This window comes from Protomyctophum parallelum, assembly GCF_964188405.1.
Source record: "Protomyctophum parallelum genome assembly, chromosome: 5".
NCBI classification, from domain to species: domain Eukaryota; kingdom Metazoa; phylum Chordata; class Actinopteri; order Myctophiformes; family Myctophidae; genus Protomyctophum; species Protomyctophum parallelum.
In genome coordinates this window covers 21001374-21014926 of record NC_139702.1, presented here as the reverse complement: position 1 = coordinate 21014926, position 13553 = coordinate 21001374, and the positions used below count along the sequence as shown (strand labels likewise).

The 13553-nt window shown below is 43.6% G+C and overlaps 1 protein-coding gene across 3 annotated transcripts in view; it reads left to right on the top strand.

Moving 5' to 3' along the window:
- The window catches only part of rptor (regulatory associated protein of MTOR, complex 1), a 167186-nt gene that overhangs the window by 88490 nt on the left and 65143 nt on the right, over positions 1–13553 (top strand). For all 3 annotated transcript variants that reach the window (XM_083765717.1, XM_083765716.1, XM_083765715.1), the window contains exons 9-12: positions 2535–2635; positions 3801–3945; positions 8462–8537; positions 11901–12002. In XM_083765717.1, the coding sequence (XP_083621843.1) occupies positions 2535–2635; positions 3801–3945; positions 8462–8537; positions 11901–12002 (424 nt within the window). The remainder of the gene's footprint in view (positions 1–2534; positions 2636–3800; positions 3946–8461; positions 8538–11900; positions 12003–13553) is intronic.

Below are 13553 nucleotides of genomic sequence, written 5' to 3'. Positions count from 1 at the left end.
CCACTTCATGTTTCAGCTGTGTTTTTAAACCCAGTATTGTGCCCTTCACATGTAGTAACGGATGGGTAATTATTATTACTAGTCCTTACCCGTTGTGAGATATTTGCCCCCCCCCCCCCTTGTGGCCGTGAAGGGTACTGCGCCCGGGTGCGTTTGTAATTGACTAATTAATTAATTAATAATCATTAATGTGTCAAATCGAAAAAAGGGCTTCGTTACGCCCTCCATATTCATATGGTCAATGCCTGTGTGAAAAGTGGGAGTGATTGGTGCGGCAGTAAGGAGTTACGGCACTGTTTCTGACAGACACGGACACACACTGACACACACACACTCAGACATTCGGTTAATTATAGTATGATTTGTTGATTTTTATTATTTTGATTAGTGATTTTATTGGAGCAATGACAGTGTCTAAAATTCTGATTCTGTAACATGCATTGGGTGGAAAAAATTCCCATGGTGAAAATCCGATTTCTCCCATGGTGTGCAACTGGGCATGGGAGTAAAACATGCTGAAATCAAACTACACACACACACACAGACACACAGACAATATAACAAGTCAAAACATACCTTCACATTCCACCCACACAGTTCAGTATGTCCATGACATCCCCCCTACAGTTGGCGCGGTGAGAGGAACATGCTATCCCAGACATTCCTTTCTCTGTTTGTTATAAAATCTATTGCATAACACAGAATGCAGGGAATTAGACAGGCTGTGTCCAAAAATAAACTGTCTTTGTCGTCTGTCCCACAATTCCCACCCCTGTCTCTCCTGTCCACGCGAAACCACCACAAATCTTGACACAATGCCAGTGCGAGACAATCACGACTACCCCTCATGTCTGAATATAGCCACATACTTTTCTCAGAATTCGTTTTCAGAATCACATACCTCTATAGAAGAGTACTTCCCTTAGTGTTGAAATGCCTAGCCACATTCAGAATGATTCCAGTTGCATAATAGAGTAGCTACAGTACCAAGTTCTACAGATCTGTCTGTCCATCCATCCACCCATGCTATATGTTTGTCCATCCATCTGTATACCCATCCATCCATCCATCTCTACATATATCTGTCATCCATCCTTCCAGCCATCAAGTGTCGTTTTCACTTCTAGACAGAATGTTGAGCAGATGAAAGGCCTAGAAGAGCCCAGTCTTCCCTAAGTGTCTTTGGCAGACACACAATGTACTGAGCAGCTAGCATCGCAGCGTAATCGGCAGTACTCTTGATTATTTTTTGAGTGGTGCAACCACTCCTACAACCAGCAATGTCCGTGTTCACCTCTGTGTTGTGTTGGTTAATGAGCACAAGTATGACTATTAGAACCAGTAGGGGCACTGTTGTGCCAGAAACGGGGAGATAGAGAGAGTGCTACACTGTTGCCTGCTAATGAGAGAGAGGGGGGGGGGGGGGGGGAGTTGCACCACTCGGTTCACACGGGTGTGATTTTTACTTTTACAAGTAAAAGTCCCGGTTAATAAAATAAAAGGTGTTATGACGTAACAATGTAGTTCAGGGGTGCCGTGGATGAAAAGGTTATTTTCAGTGGTGACCTGGGAACCACTGACTTGACTTACACCACCAAAATGCTCACTTTTTTCATACTAAGAATCTACAAGCTCACAAGCTGAGCTGAGTCGAATTGAAATAGTATAAAATAAGTGGTTGATGTATAATGCATAATAATCTAAATCTATAAAGTTAATTGTAACTAACTGTTTCAAATACTTGTAGTGGAGTAAAAAGCACAATGTACCTGAGATGTAGTGGGGTAGAAGTTTATATAGTATAGAAAAACATTATTTGCATACTCAAGTAAAGTACAATTAAAGTACCTCAAAGCTGTCCTTACTGCAAGTACAGTACTTGAGTAAATTTACTTTCCACCACTGGTAATAGGCATTCACCTGCCAAGAATGGGACTCAACAGCTGCAGCAGAGATTGTTATGTTGCTTTGAGTTACTGTAGAATAGATAATGGTGGCTGCAGGACTCTGAATGTACTACTACAGTACTACTGGCCAAAGCTGGTACTGCAGGCAGGCAAAACCACATGCACGTGCAAAAGCGTGCACAGCTATGTTTTAACACAGAACGCTCGTCCATGAATTCAGGCACTTTCATGGAGGTTAGCACTTTCACAAAAATGTGAAAATCTAGAAAAGAAAATGTGGAAGTAGAGCGTTCTTCCGGTCGCTTCAAACACCACTGAGCAACTTCCATTGAAATCAATAGCTGGGGGTGGGGCTGTCCGCTCTCTAGTTTATATAGAACTCTATGGGTTCCACACACCGTGGTGAGAACGCTTTCAACTAATAATCGTCTGTCAGTTACACCTCCAACCGGTCTTCTCTCTCACGTGGCTTTACTTGAACATCACCCTGGATCAGACACCTCTCAAGATGTGTTGATTAAATCACATTAGAGCGACAGATGTCTCCCGAAGTGCTCCAACTGCACAGCTTTTAATGGAGCCAGTATTGCTGACCCAGTGCCATCTGTCTTGTTTGTTGTGCAACAGAATCCCTGGCAGACTGAACGACAGACGCACTCCTCTGGGAGAGCTCAACTGGATCTTCACGGCCATCACAGACACCATTGCCTGGAACGTTCTGCCCCGAGGTGAAGCCGCGCGCACACACACACACACACACACACACACACACACACACACACACACACACACACACACACACACACACTTTTGCATGCAATGCACCCACACACACTTAAAGACTTCCCTCAGGAATGCCATATCACAGTGACAATAGCACTGTGCTAACACTAACAAGTGTGTAAGCTGTCTAGAGGGGCCTCCCCCTCCCCTGAGCTTTGCTGTTGATGAAACAGACCACATCACAGGCAATCCTCATAATGATGGCATGTTGCAACTAATCCAAATCGCACGCACACAAACAAATGCTAAATCATATTCATATAACTGGTACATTGACTATCAGACGCTTTAGACACAAAGTAGCACTGGATTTCACATACTATGTGACAATCACAGACAGTTCGCACGCACACACGAGCGAACACACACACACACACGCACACACGCACACACACACACACACACACACACTCGAATTATTCTCATATCATATGGATTGGCCTCGGACGCCATTAAAATGAATTACCTGTAGTGAATGCACTGAGCAATGTCATCATTTGCTTTTACTGTACATCCCCAAAGGCTGCTTCCCTTTTCTGCCTATTCTACTCCTGCTCTAGCTTTTAAGAGCATGTCACTGTGATTCCTCCATTTACCTTTCATCATCTGTCGGGTGCTAATTGGGCATAATTACAATATATATTTTTAATGTGTTCACTCGCATCCAGTGTCGATTTTGGCAGCAAATTTAGATTTTAGTTTAGTCATAGTCTTTAGAATTAAAATATAGTCTCATATTTTAGTCATCTGAACTGTTTTAGTGTTAGTCTAGTTTTAGTCGACTAAATCTACAATTGTTTTTTGTCGACAAAAATGCATTTTTTTGCAGGCCTCGATAGCAATGTTATGGCAGATTTTATACTTGGTTGCATGCTGAAAACTGCCGATCTACAAGCTCACAATGCGTTGCAGTGCGACCTTTTTGTCTAGTTTTAATCTGTAGATGAGATTGTCAGTATATTTAGACATAGTTTTAGTCATCATGGCTTAATCTTTATTTAATTTTTATGCCGTGTTTATCGGTGAAAAAAGTGTCACTCTCTCTCTCTCTCTCTCTCTCTCTCTCTCTCTCTCTCTCTCGCAATCTCATACACAATTCTCCCCCTCTAGATCTGTTTCAGAAGTTGTTCCGTCAGGACCTGCTTGTGGCCAGCTTGTTTCGCAATTTCCTATTGGCCGAGAGGATTATGAGGTCTTACAATTGCACGCCGGTCAGCAGTCCGCGCCTGCCTCCTACATACATGCATGCCATGTGGTAAGACCACTACACACACACACACACACACACACACACACGCCCATACTGCACAGGCAAAACAGGGTCACACACAAGTGACGCAAGACATTTAGAATATTAACAGTACTATTCTGTACGCCCAGGATTTGTTTTTCTTGCGACTCAGTCGCAATGCTTCTCATTACCTGAGAACTCGTTTGTCTCTCCCACACAGTCTCATTACTGGTAATATATAAACACACGCGATAGAGTGAAGAAAACACCACATTGTCCAGTGACTTCACATAATCCTCCACAGTGTGACAAACACACCATTATCCATCTCCCTTTAGGTACACTAACAGTTCACCCACTATCTCTTGTACTTTAACAAATACCTCCCTCCCTCCCACTCATTAGCTGGCTTGTGTTGAAAGATGCTCTCTCTCTCTCCCCCTCCTGCCTGTGGAGCTACGTATTTTTGTATAACTTCCCTGGCATCAGTAAATAAAACAAAAGTGATTCTCGCGGCAGGTGTCTATAAGCCGGCAAGAGTCTCACTTTTCTCCTACAGGCACATTATTTTAGAGTGTAGGGGAATTGGATTGTTTGCCATCAAATGTGCAAAAGTGCCTTTTGATGCACGCACGCTCGCACACGCACTGGGGTTAGGAGAAAGGGGGAGCACTTCTGGAGACCTAGAAAGATGGAGATGGATGAACACAGACAGAGTGGACATGAAAAATGTGATGTGGCAGCAAAAGGAGGCCACATTGGATAGATGGATAAAGTTAGAAAAATCTAAAGTGTTAGAGCAGGGGAGGCCACCTGGTACAAACAAGGGATTGATGTTTGTTCCCGTACAGAAACTGGCATTGATATTCAAATGGTTTGGAATAGGCAAGAGTTGTGCGTATGCCATTCCCAGGCCAGTCATCAAGCCAGTTGTTTTGGGGAGCTCTTGTTTTGGTTCACTCCTCATGCGTATAAGCAAGGTTTTACAACGCGTGCACTTTTTAAATCACTTGAAAATAAGGCAGGCGCTCCGACAGTGAGGCATTGCGGTTCATGAGGCATGCCCGAGGGAGCCGCAGGGAGAGCATCTACAAGTGCACCATTCCAGTTAGAAAGACGTGGTGAACCGTATACAGTAGGTCAGTGGTTCCCAAACTTTTTCACGTCAAGGACCCCCAAAATGACACTAATTAGCCCCGTGGACCCCCCCATTTGAAAAGATATGCCAAGGACCCCCACAAGAGAAGATTTTAACGTCTAATGGTTAATGACATTTGCCCCTGGGGGTCCCCGGACTCCACTTATAGGGAACCACTGCAGTAGGTTATCCAATGAACCGAAACGAGCACTCTGCGTGCATCACAGCCAATCACAGCAATTGGGGCGGGGTTTTGAGGACTACTAAATCAGGCTACGGTGCTTTTAGTCATTTTGGTCCCACTCTGTGGAATTCTCTACCGATTGATCTAAGGTTTGCAACCACATTGTCTTTGTTTAAAAGCAAACAAAAAAACCTACCTATTTTTTGTATATACAATACATATGTATATATGTATTGTATATACAAAAAATCTATAAATATACAAGTCCTCACTCACTGAAATGTGCTGTATAAATTGACTTGACTTGACTGACATGGCATGTTGTAGTAGTGTACTGTACCACACTGCTCACATCAGGGGGGGGGACGGGGGGACGACACACACAACGACGACTCTTTTAGCCATCAATGCGGTCCCCTCGTACACCACCCTGTTCAGATGTCACACACCATGCTTATGCGCCTACACCCCCCACATACAGACAATAAACACACGCACACACACACACACACACACACACACACACACACACACACACAATTAAAGCCTATACAAACACAAGCTTCGTGACAAGCAACTCATTTTTGTTGGCAGTCAGTCACCATCAGGCTAATGCTGTCAACTCACAGTGCACCACTGCACCAGGCTCCTCTCTGTGAGCGTGTCAGTTCTCATTAGCAGCCTCTCTCTCTCTCCTACCATTCATGTACAGATGGAGCTGGGCATCCTCTGAAGATCTTCCAAACCAATAATGGTGGATTTGTTACTTATGTCCAAAGCAACACACCCACACTACACTAAATAACCAGAACATGGAAGAATCGGAATCAACTTTGTCACTTCATACAATTATAGGGTGTAATTCTGTATTGTACATTGGTGGAGGAGGTCAGAGAGATACAGTTTTTTGTGGCTTTTTCTGCCTTTATTGATAGGATGAAAGTAGTCTGACAGGAAATGGGGAGAGAGATGGGGGGGGGGGAAGACATGCGGCAAAGGCCGTCGGGGTCGGGAGTTGAACCCGCGGCACGCCGTCCGTCCGGCTCAGTAGCCTAGGTGCCCAGACTGTTGAGCTAACCCTCCGGGTCATTGTGAGCAGTATTTTGAAATCTATTGTGTATTTTAGTCAGTGAAGGTCATGGAGGACTGGTGTCGTGGGGTTTCTTTCTGTGGTGGGTTCTGGTGATTGGGCTGGCAGTGGAATGTTTTATATATATCTCTGTAGTTTGTTGAGGACTTTGGTAGTGTGTTACCACTTTAACCTTCTTGTGACCACCTCACTGACTCATGGTGTGTTACCACTTTAACCTTGTTGTGACCACCTCACTGACTCATGGTGTGTTACCACTTTAACCTTCTTGTGACAACCTCACTGACTCATGGTGTGTTACCACTTTAACCTTGTTGTGACAACCTCACTGACTCATGGTGTGTTACCACTTTATTTAACCTTGTTGTGACCACCTCACTGACTCATGGTGTGTTACCACTTTAACCTTGTTGTGACCACCTCACTGACTCATGGTGTGTTACCACTTTATTTAACCTTGTTGTGACCACCTCACTGTGACTGACTCATGGTGTGTTACCACTTTAACCTTGTTGTGACAACCTCACTGACTCATGGTTTGTTACCACTTTAACCTTGTTGTGACCACCTCACTGACTCATGGTGTGTTACCACTTTAACCTTGTTGTGACCACCTCACTGACTCATGGTGTGTTACCACTTTAACCTTCTTGTGACAACCTCACTGACTCATGGTGTGTTACCACTTTAACCTTGTTGTGACCACCTCACTGACTCATGGTGTGTTACCACTTTAACCTTGTTGTGACCACCTCACTGACTCATGGTGTGTTACCACTTTATTTAACCTTGTTGTGACCACCTCACTGTGACTGACTCATGGTGTGTTACCACTTTAAAACATCATAGAATAGGAAGTGTCGCACACACCAATAATGGCCCCTACACTGTAGGAGTTTTAAAGTTTAAAGTCATCAGATCGTTCACAGTACAGGAGTCTTTTTTTAAATCGACTGTCATTATATCTGTGTGGCTTAAAGGCTTTCACACTAAACGAGGCAGGACGTTAAATCTTGATTTTCATAAAATAATTCTCTGTCTCTCTCCGTATGTGTGCGCGCATGCACCCCCCACACACACACACACACACACACACAGAGCGCACGAGGTCCAAAGGTTTGCAGCGTTGAACGATGCGGTTTATCAACATTATTCAAGTGTGTAACAGCTAATATAGCTACCAATATATTATAATCTGGTCATCTATACAGACAGACAGAGGCTGTGAGCAGTGGGCACTGTCTTGTGAAGTTGTGCTCTCATTGGCTGTAATACAGGATTTCTCGGGACGCGGTCGCAACCCAGTTCATACTGTATGATGTCCAGTCGGCGAGTGAGCCAAATATTAAACCTGCTAGATATTCAGAACCGGTCGGCACTGGATCTTCTCGCAGCTCCTTTCACACGCAATCAAAGTCCGATCTTGCGTCAGATCGGGAGTTTTGTCGGCGAGCGCCAAAAATGATCCCTGACAGCAAATTTCGTGCAGTGTGTACGATCCATAACTAATTTTCAACAGATTTATCTTCTACATATCAGGACAGACGTTTTGGCTATCCAGCCTTCATCAGGGGAATCTGTGAATGTCTAAAACCATCTGAGATGTGCCATGTGTCTGTCATGATGTCATACATTACATGAGAGTAGATAAGCTAGATCCCACAATTCCACTCTAACCTACAGTATATGTGGGGAAGCCTCTTGCGCTCATGAAAGGGATGAGCCTAACGTCAACGCATCACTTTACATTACATTGGGTAGCGTGCCGTGCAGCACGTAGACCATAACCCTAAAGCTAAGTGAGTGGAAGAAACCCCCTTGAGCCCCAGAACCCTGCAGTATCCTGCCAGAGAGGAGAGCAGCAGAATGTACCATGCTTGATGTGTGTTATGTAACCCTATGAATTAGATATGATGACCATGAGAGAATGCTGAGGTTTAAGAAAGGATCAAAGACTCACTACTGCCCTCAGTGCCCTCCCTAAGACCCTGGGGGGGCGTGTGCGTGCGTGTGTGTATTATTTCTTTGCAGGTATTTTGACATTCCTCTTTGTTTCTGTGCGAGAGAGGTTAATTTATTCTGTATGTTGTATCTCATAATGCTATTTGTGTGTCTTATCTCTGTCCAGGCAAGCGTGGGACCTGGCAGTGGACATCTGCCTCTCACAACTCCCTACCATCATTGAAGAGGGCACTGCCTTCAGAGTAAGAGTGTGTGTGTGTGTGTGTGTGTGTGTGTGTGTGTGTGTGTGTGTGTGTGTGTGTGTGTGTGTGTGTGTGTGTGTGTGTGTGTGTGTGTGTGTGTGTGTGTGTGTGTGTGTGTGTGTGTGTGTGTGTGTGTGTGTGTGTGTGTGTGTGTGTGTGTGTGTGTGTGTGTGTGTGTCATCCCAAAAAACAAGACATCCTTATCCCCCCCACACATTGCGTCACTCCAGCAGTAAGATAAAGCACCCTTCTTCAAGCGTGTGCATTCGTGCAGGAACATGAATGTGTGTGTGTGAGAGAGATTGTTTGGTGGGGGGAGGCTGGGGTTGGGGGGTCCCGTGATAAATCGCTGTTCGTCTCACCTCACCTCTTTCATCTTTTCATTACCCAGGCCCAGAGTGCCTGCCCTATCACTTCCTGTCAGCACTGCGTGTTTTCCAACATTTACCCTGATTCATCATGCACACACATACACATACACTCCATCGCTGTCTGACCCGTTTAGATGCCACGTCAAAATGTCAACTGTAACGTTTGACGCATCACTTGGTCAGCAGGGTTGATAAAGTGGTCTTTGGTGGTCACTGGGCTGTTGACCCGAGTTTGGGCACAGCGTATTAGAAGCAAGCTTAGATAGATGGATCTGTCGGTGAAAGATATGTGACCAGTGCCAGTGATTTCAACCACAAGTCGGCAATAGTATAACTTCACTATAGAACAAAATACATTCTTTCTTTTTTTTTGGTGGTTTTCGTTTTTAGCCACATTAACACAGTTGGAATGTTAAAGAATGTTTTTATTCCATCAGAACATCGTTTTAGTGTCATTAAGTCGTTGTATTTACATTGCAAAAATGTCTCTATAATTACAGATTATTTGCCGTATTTTGGGGGTGTGAACATTCCTGCATGTATTTACATAGTCGTTTCGATTGGCCGTAGCTATCTTTGTTCTCCAGTTACAGTAGCCGTGTGTTTCTGTGACAATTGTAAATAAATAGCCTACAACATCAGCATTTTTGTTAACTTGATATGATGCTGTTGGATGTTGTAAATTAAAAGTATAAATTAACTGATTTACACATCGTCCACTGAAGAAAAAGTTGCTGTTTGTTTGTGGTCTCCACACGGACCACACGCATTCTGACGATTGTCTTAGTTGTAAATCCATTCTTCTGCCCTTTATTTCAGTGCACACATGTGCATGTTTAGCACTGTGTTTTAATCTCTGTAACTTTATTACCGTTGGATGCAGCTGCCTGATGATCAATACATGAATGAATAACATTGCGCGTCGCGGTAAAATCCGTCTTTTATATAATTTGATCAATCCATGACATCCATGCGTGATCGCGCGTCGCGGTGAAATCCGTCTTTAATATAATTTGATCAATCCATGACATTGTTGTTCAAATATTGAATGAGAAGACATAGTGTAGTACTTCAAAGTGGAAGGATCATAACACACGTCTAAGGTATTTTTTCACCTGACTTTCTGTTGGTAAGGTTTTGACTCTTTCACATCAGTGCTATTGAAAAATAGCAGATCTACAAGCTCATAGCGCGCCACCGAGTCGTGTGCTACGAGCTTGTAGGTCTGCTATTTTTGAAAAAAATGAAAATGTGGCGCAAATCCTGACAGAAAACTGTCAGGATTTAGAAGACATTTTATAAATTTCGACGTCAGGCCTAAATGGGTTAAAGAAGAAAGCGAGAGCAAGCAGTCAGTTGAATAATTCCACATAATGGTGTAACGGGTGCACGGTTTTAGGATTCTTGTTTTATTTTTCGTTTTCCCCCAGCAGGCAACAAACAGACAGATGGACGTTAAAGCCATGTGGCCTTCTTCAACTCTAAATCAAAGAGCTACAATGTGCTTTAGAGCAGTGTTCAGTAATACTAATGGGGGGGGGGGGGGGGGCTGGAAAGCCTACTATCTCTGTGTCCAAATGGTAGAAAACGACTTGTCGCTTTTGATTGGTCTGTGGACAGTGTTGTCCAATGTAAAACTCGAGGCACTTACTGACTTGCCTACGTAATGGAAATAGAGTCAAATAGGACCCAGCTGGCCAGACTGGTGGACATCCTCGCCATGACTCCTCCTGCGAGAGCACTTTCCTCTCTTGTGCCATTCAGACTGAAAACACTCTCTCAGGACCACTAAGAGAGATTGCTCTTCACTGCCTCTCTTCAACGGTCTTTCTTTCCACTCTTTGTTTGATTCCAACCATATCCTTATCTCATTCAGTTTATCTGGAAATAATCATTCTGTAGAGCAGTTATATTCTTTTGTTTGTGACTTAATTTCCCATTATCTCATTCTCTCTGTCTTTGTCGAACTCCCTGTTTCACTCATTAAAGGGCCAGTAAGTGATGTTGTTTTGTTAAATAGCTCAGTATTGTGAAGGTAATCATTGCTATAGACTAGTGTTCATTCAGTAACAGGGTTCAGTCTCTCCTGCACTTTAGCCTGGTCAGGAATGGATACAAATCCAGTCAGGAGAGAGAACTGATACAGGAACAACTAGATAAAGTGCTCCTCGTGGCACAGGTCTCCACCAGGGTAGGTCAGGTTGTGGCCTCCTTGTGGCGCTATAATAGGCCAATGTGAAAAGGGTGTTTTGTTCTAAAAATGTGTTTTGCAAAAATCCACAATTGGACTGGAACACTATTAAATTGAAGCTAATAAAAAAATATGAAAGTATATTGGATGAAATTGGCAACCTACATGGAAATGTATTTTCTGTTCATTAAAGAGGTGGGGAGATGGGGATACCGTCATTAGGTGTGGTGTCCACTAGGGACACCAATTACACTATTTTTTTTAATCATAAACTGAAGCTGTGTAGTTGTGTTAATCAATTTGCATTACATGCAAATTGATTTAGCCAATCAACTGCCAAGCAGGTTGATACTTTCCTAGTGCACATCCATCAACTGGCTATTTAGCCGTGCTGCCATTGCCACTCGTAACTCGTAACTCCATTAGTGTCTCCAGTCATCTCCATCCTTCATACATCTTGCTAGTACTTATCGGTCTGCATCTGTCTTTAGCATGTCCACATATCAAGGTATTGATTGGCTGTGTTGATTGGCTCACATGGCACAGGTTTGTGGCAGTGATGCCTGGCTGCTACAGCTTCATGAATGCAATTGTTGTGTGACTTATAGAATATTTCAAAATTGTGTGTGTGTGTGTGTGTGTGTGTGTGTGTGTGTGTGTGTGTGTGTGTGTGTGTGTGTGTGTGTGTGTGTGTGTGTGTGTGTGTGTGTGTGTGTGTGTGTGTGTGTGTGTGTGTGTGTGTGTGTGTGTGTGTGTGTGTGTGTGTGTGTGTGTGTGTGTGTGTGTGTGTGTGTGTCACAGCACAGCCCTTTCTTTGCAGAACAGCTGACAGCCTTTCAGGTGTGGCTGACCATGGGGGTAGAGAACAGGAATCCACCCGAGCAGCTCCCCATTGTCCTACAGGTACAGAGACACTTAAAAATGCCAAATACAGTATTCGCACGGTCAGACTATAGACATAGCCAAGGACTTATATGTGCTGCTTAGGGCTGACACTTCACACAGTCAGCATTCCAAGACACTTTCTTGGGCATGTTTCCGTCTCTCTGATTTACTGTACATCGGTGGTATGGATTTTGGAAGTAAATCAGGTGTTGTCTTTTTACTGGAGTTTTTCAAACCGTAAAACCGTAAAAGTAACATGTGCGACAGATTCTACATGAAGATTAAGAAACATACATGTTCAACCTGCCCTGCTTAACTTTTTGTTATGTCTTCAATTACCGTTATAATTGCAGTCACAATTAAGCGGTCACACGATAAGACCCAGCAACATAGTGGTAGCTGCCAAATGCAGGGACGACTGCTGGCAAAACATCAGACTCTGTGAATGTCTAAATGAAGAGGCTTATTATATCCCTGTCCAATCATTAGCGCAAAAGTAGATCTGACTATAATTGCATTTGTGTATTCCATGAAATTATTGTCTTGCTTACTGTCAATGTGGCCTTTTTTCTGCTGCAAACCCATCAGTGTAAGTAGAGTTGGGAGCAAATAAAACAAATATATAAAGTCATAAATCAAAGCAGTAAGGAGGAGACTTACTTTCATATTTTATAAGTAAACAAATACAAGGTTTCAGTGCTTAAATACGTCTGTAGTATTTATTGTGTTGTGTGTATGTATACACAACACAATAAATGGCTTCATACTGTATATATGAAATGGATTTCATTGGCTTCAAGCATATTGCTGGCAGCCTATGAAAGCCATGACTCAAGCAGCTGACACAGATAACTCACTCTCTCCAACAAGAATCTATCTCTCTCATATAAAAAAGTGTCATGGTAAGTCAAAGGGTTTTGCCAGTTTATGAACACTTTCCCTCCTAGGATACTTAGTTTTGTCTTTGACTGATGTATCGAAAACCCACTGGTTTAGATTAGCAGATTAGATTTTGTCTTCCACTTCAGTCGTGCAGATCATTGAGGAAACACAGTCACAGTCTTTCCCCCTGCAGAGAAAGAAAATAAGAGCAATTGGGGGATGTTATTTTCCTTGTGATGACCTCCATGTGTTTGGAGCAGCTTAATTGGGCCAAAGTCTTGTCTTTTCCAAGCCCTGCGAGTGTACATTATGTCAACTCTGAAGATATAGCGTTGGGAGTTGTTCCTCTGTTGCTGCCCCACAGTGCTGTACACTAGGTTATATTATATCACGGTGTAGTGTTGAATGGTAATTTCCGGCTGAGTCAGCAGAGCTTCCATCCAGCAGCTCTGCCGGGACCCGTAAAAGGCAAATAAAAAGCAGCAGTGGAAGACGTTGAGGGGGTCGCTCGCTGTGTGTGTGTGTGTGTGTGTGTGTGTGTGTGTGTGTGTGTGTGTGTGTGTGTGTGTGTGTGTGTGTGTGTGTGTGTGTGTGTGTGTGTGTGTGTGTGTGTGTGTGTGTGTGTGTGTGTGTGTGTGTGTGTGTGTGTGTGTGTGTGTGTGTGTGTGTGCGCGCGCAGGTCACTCG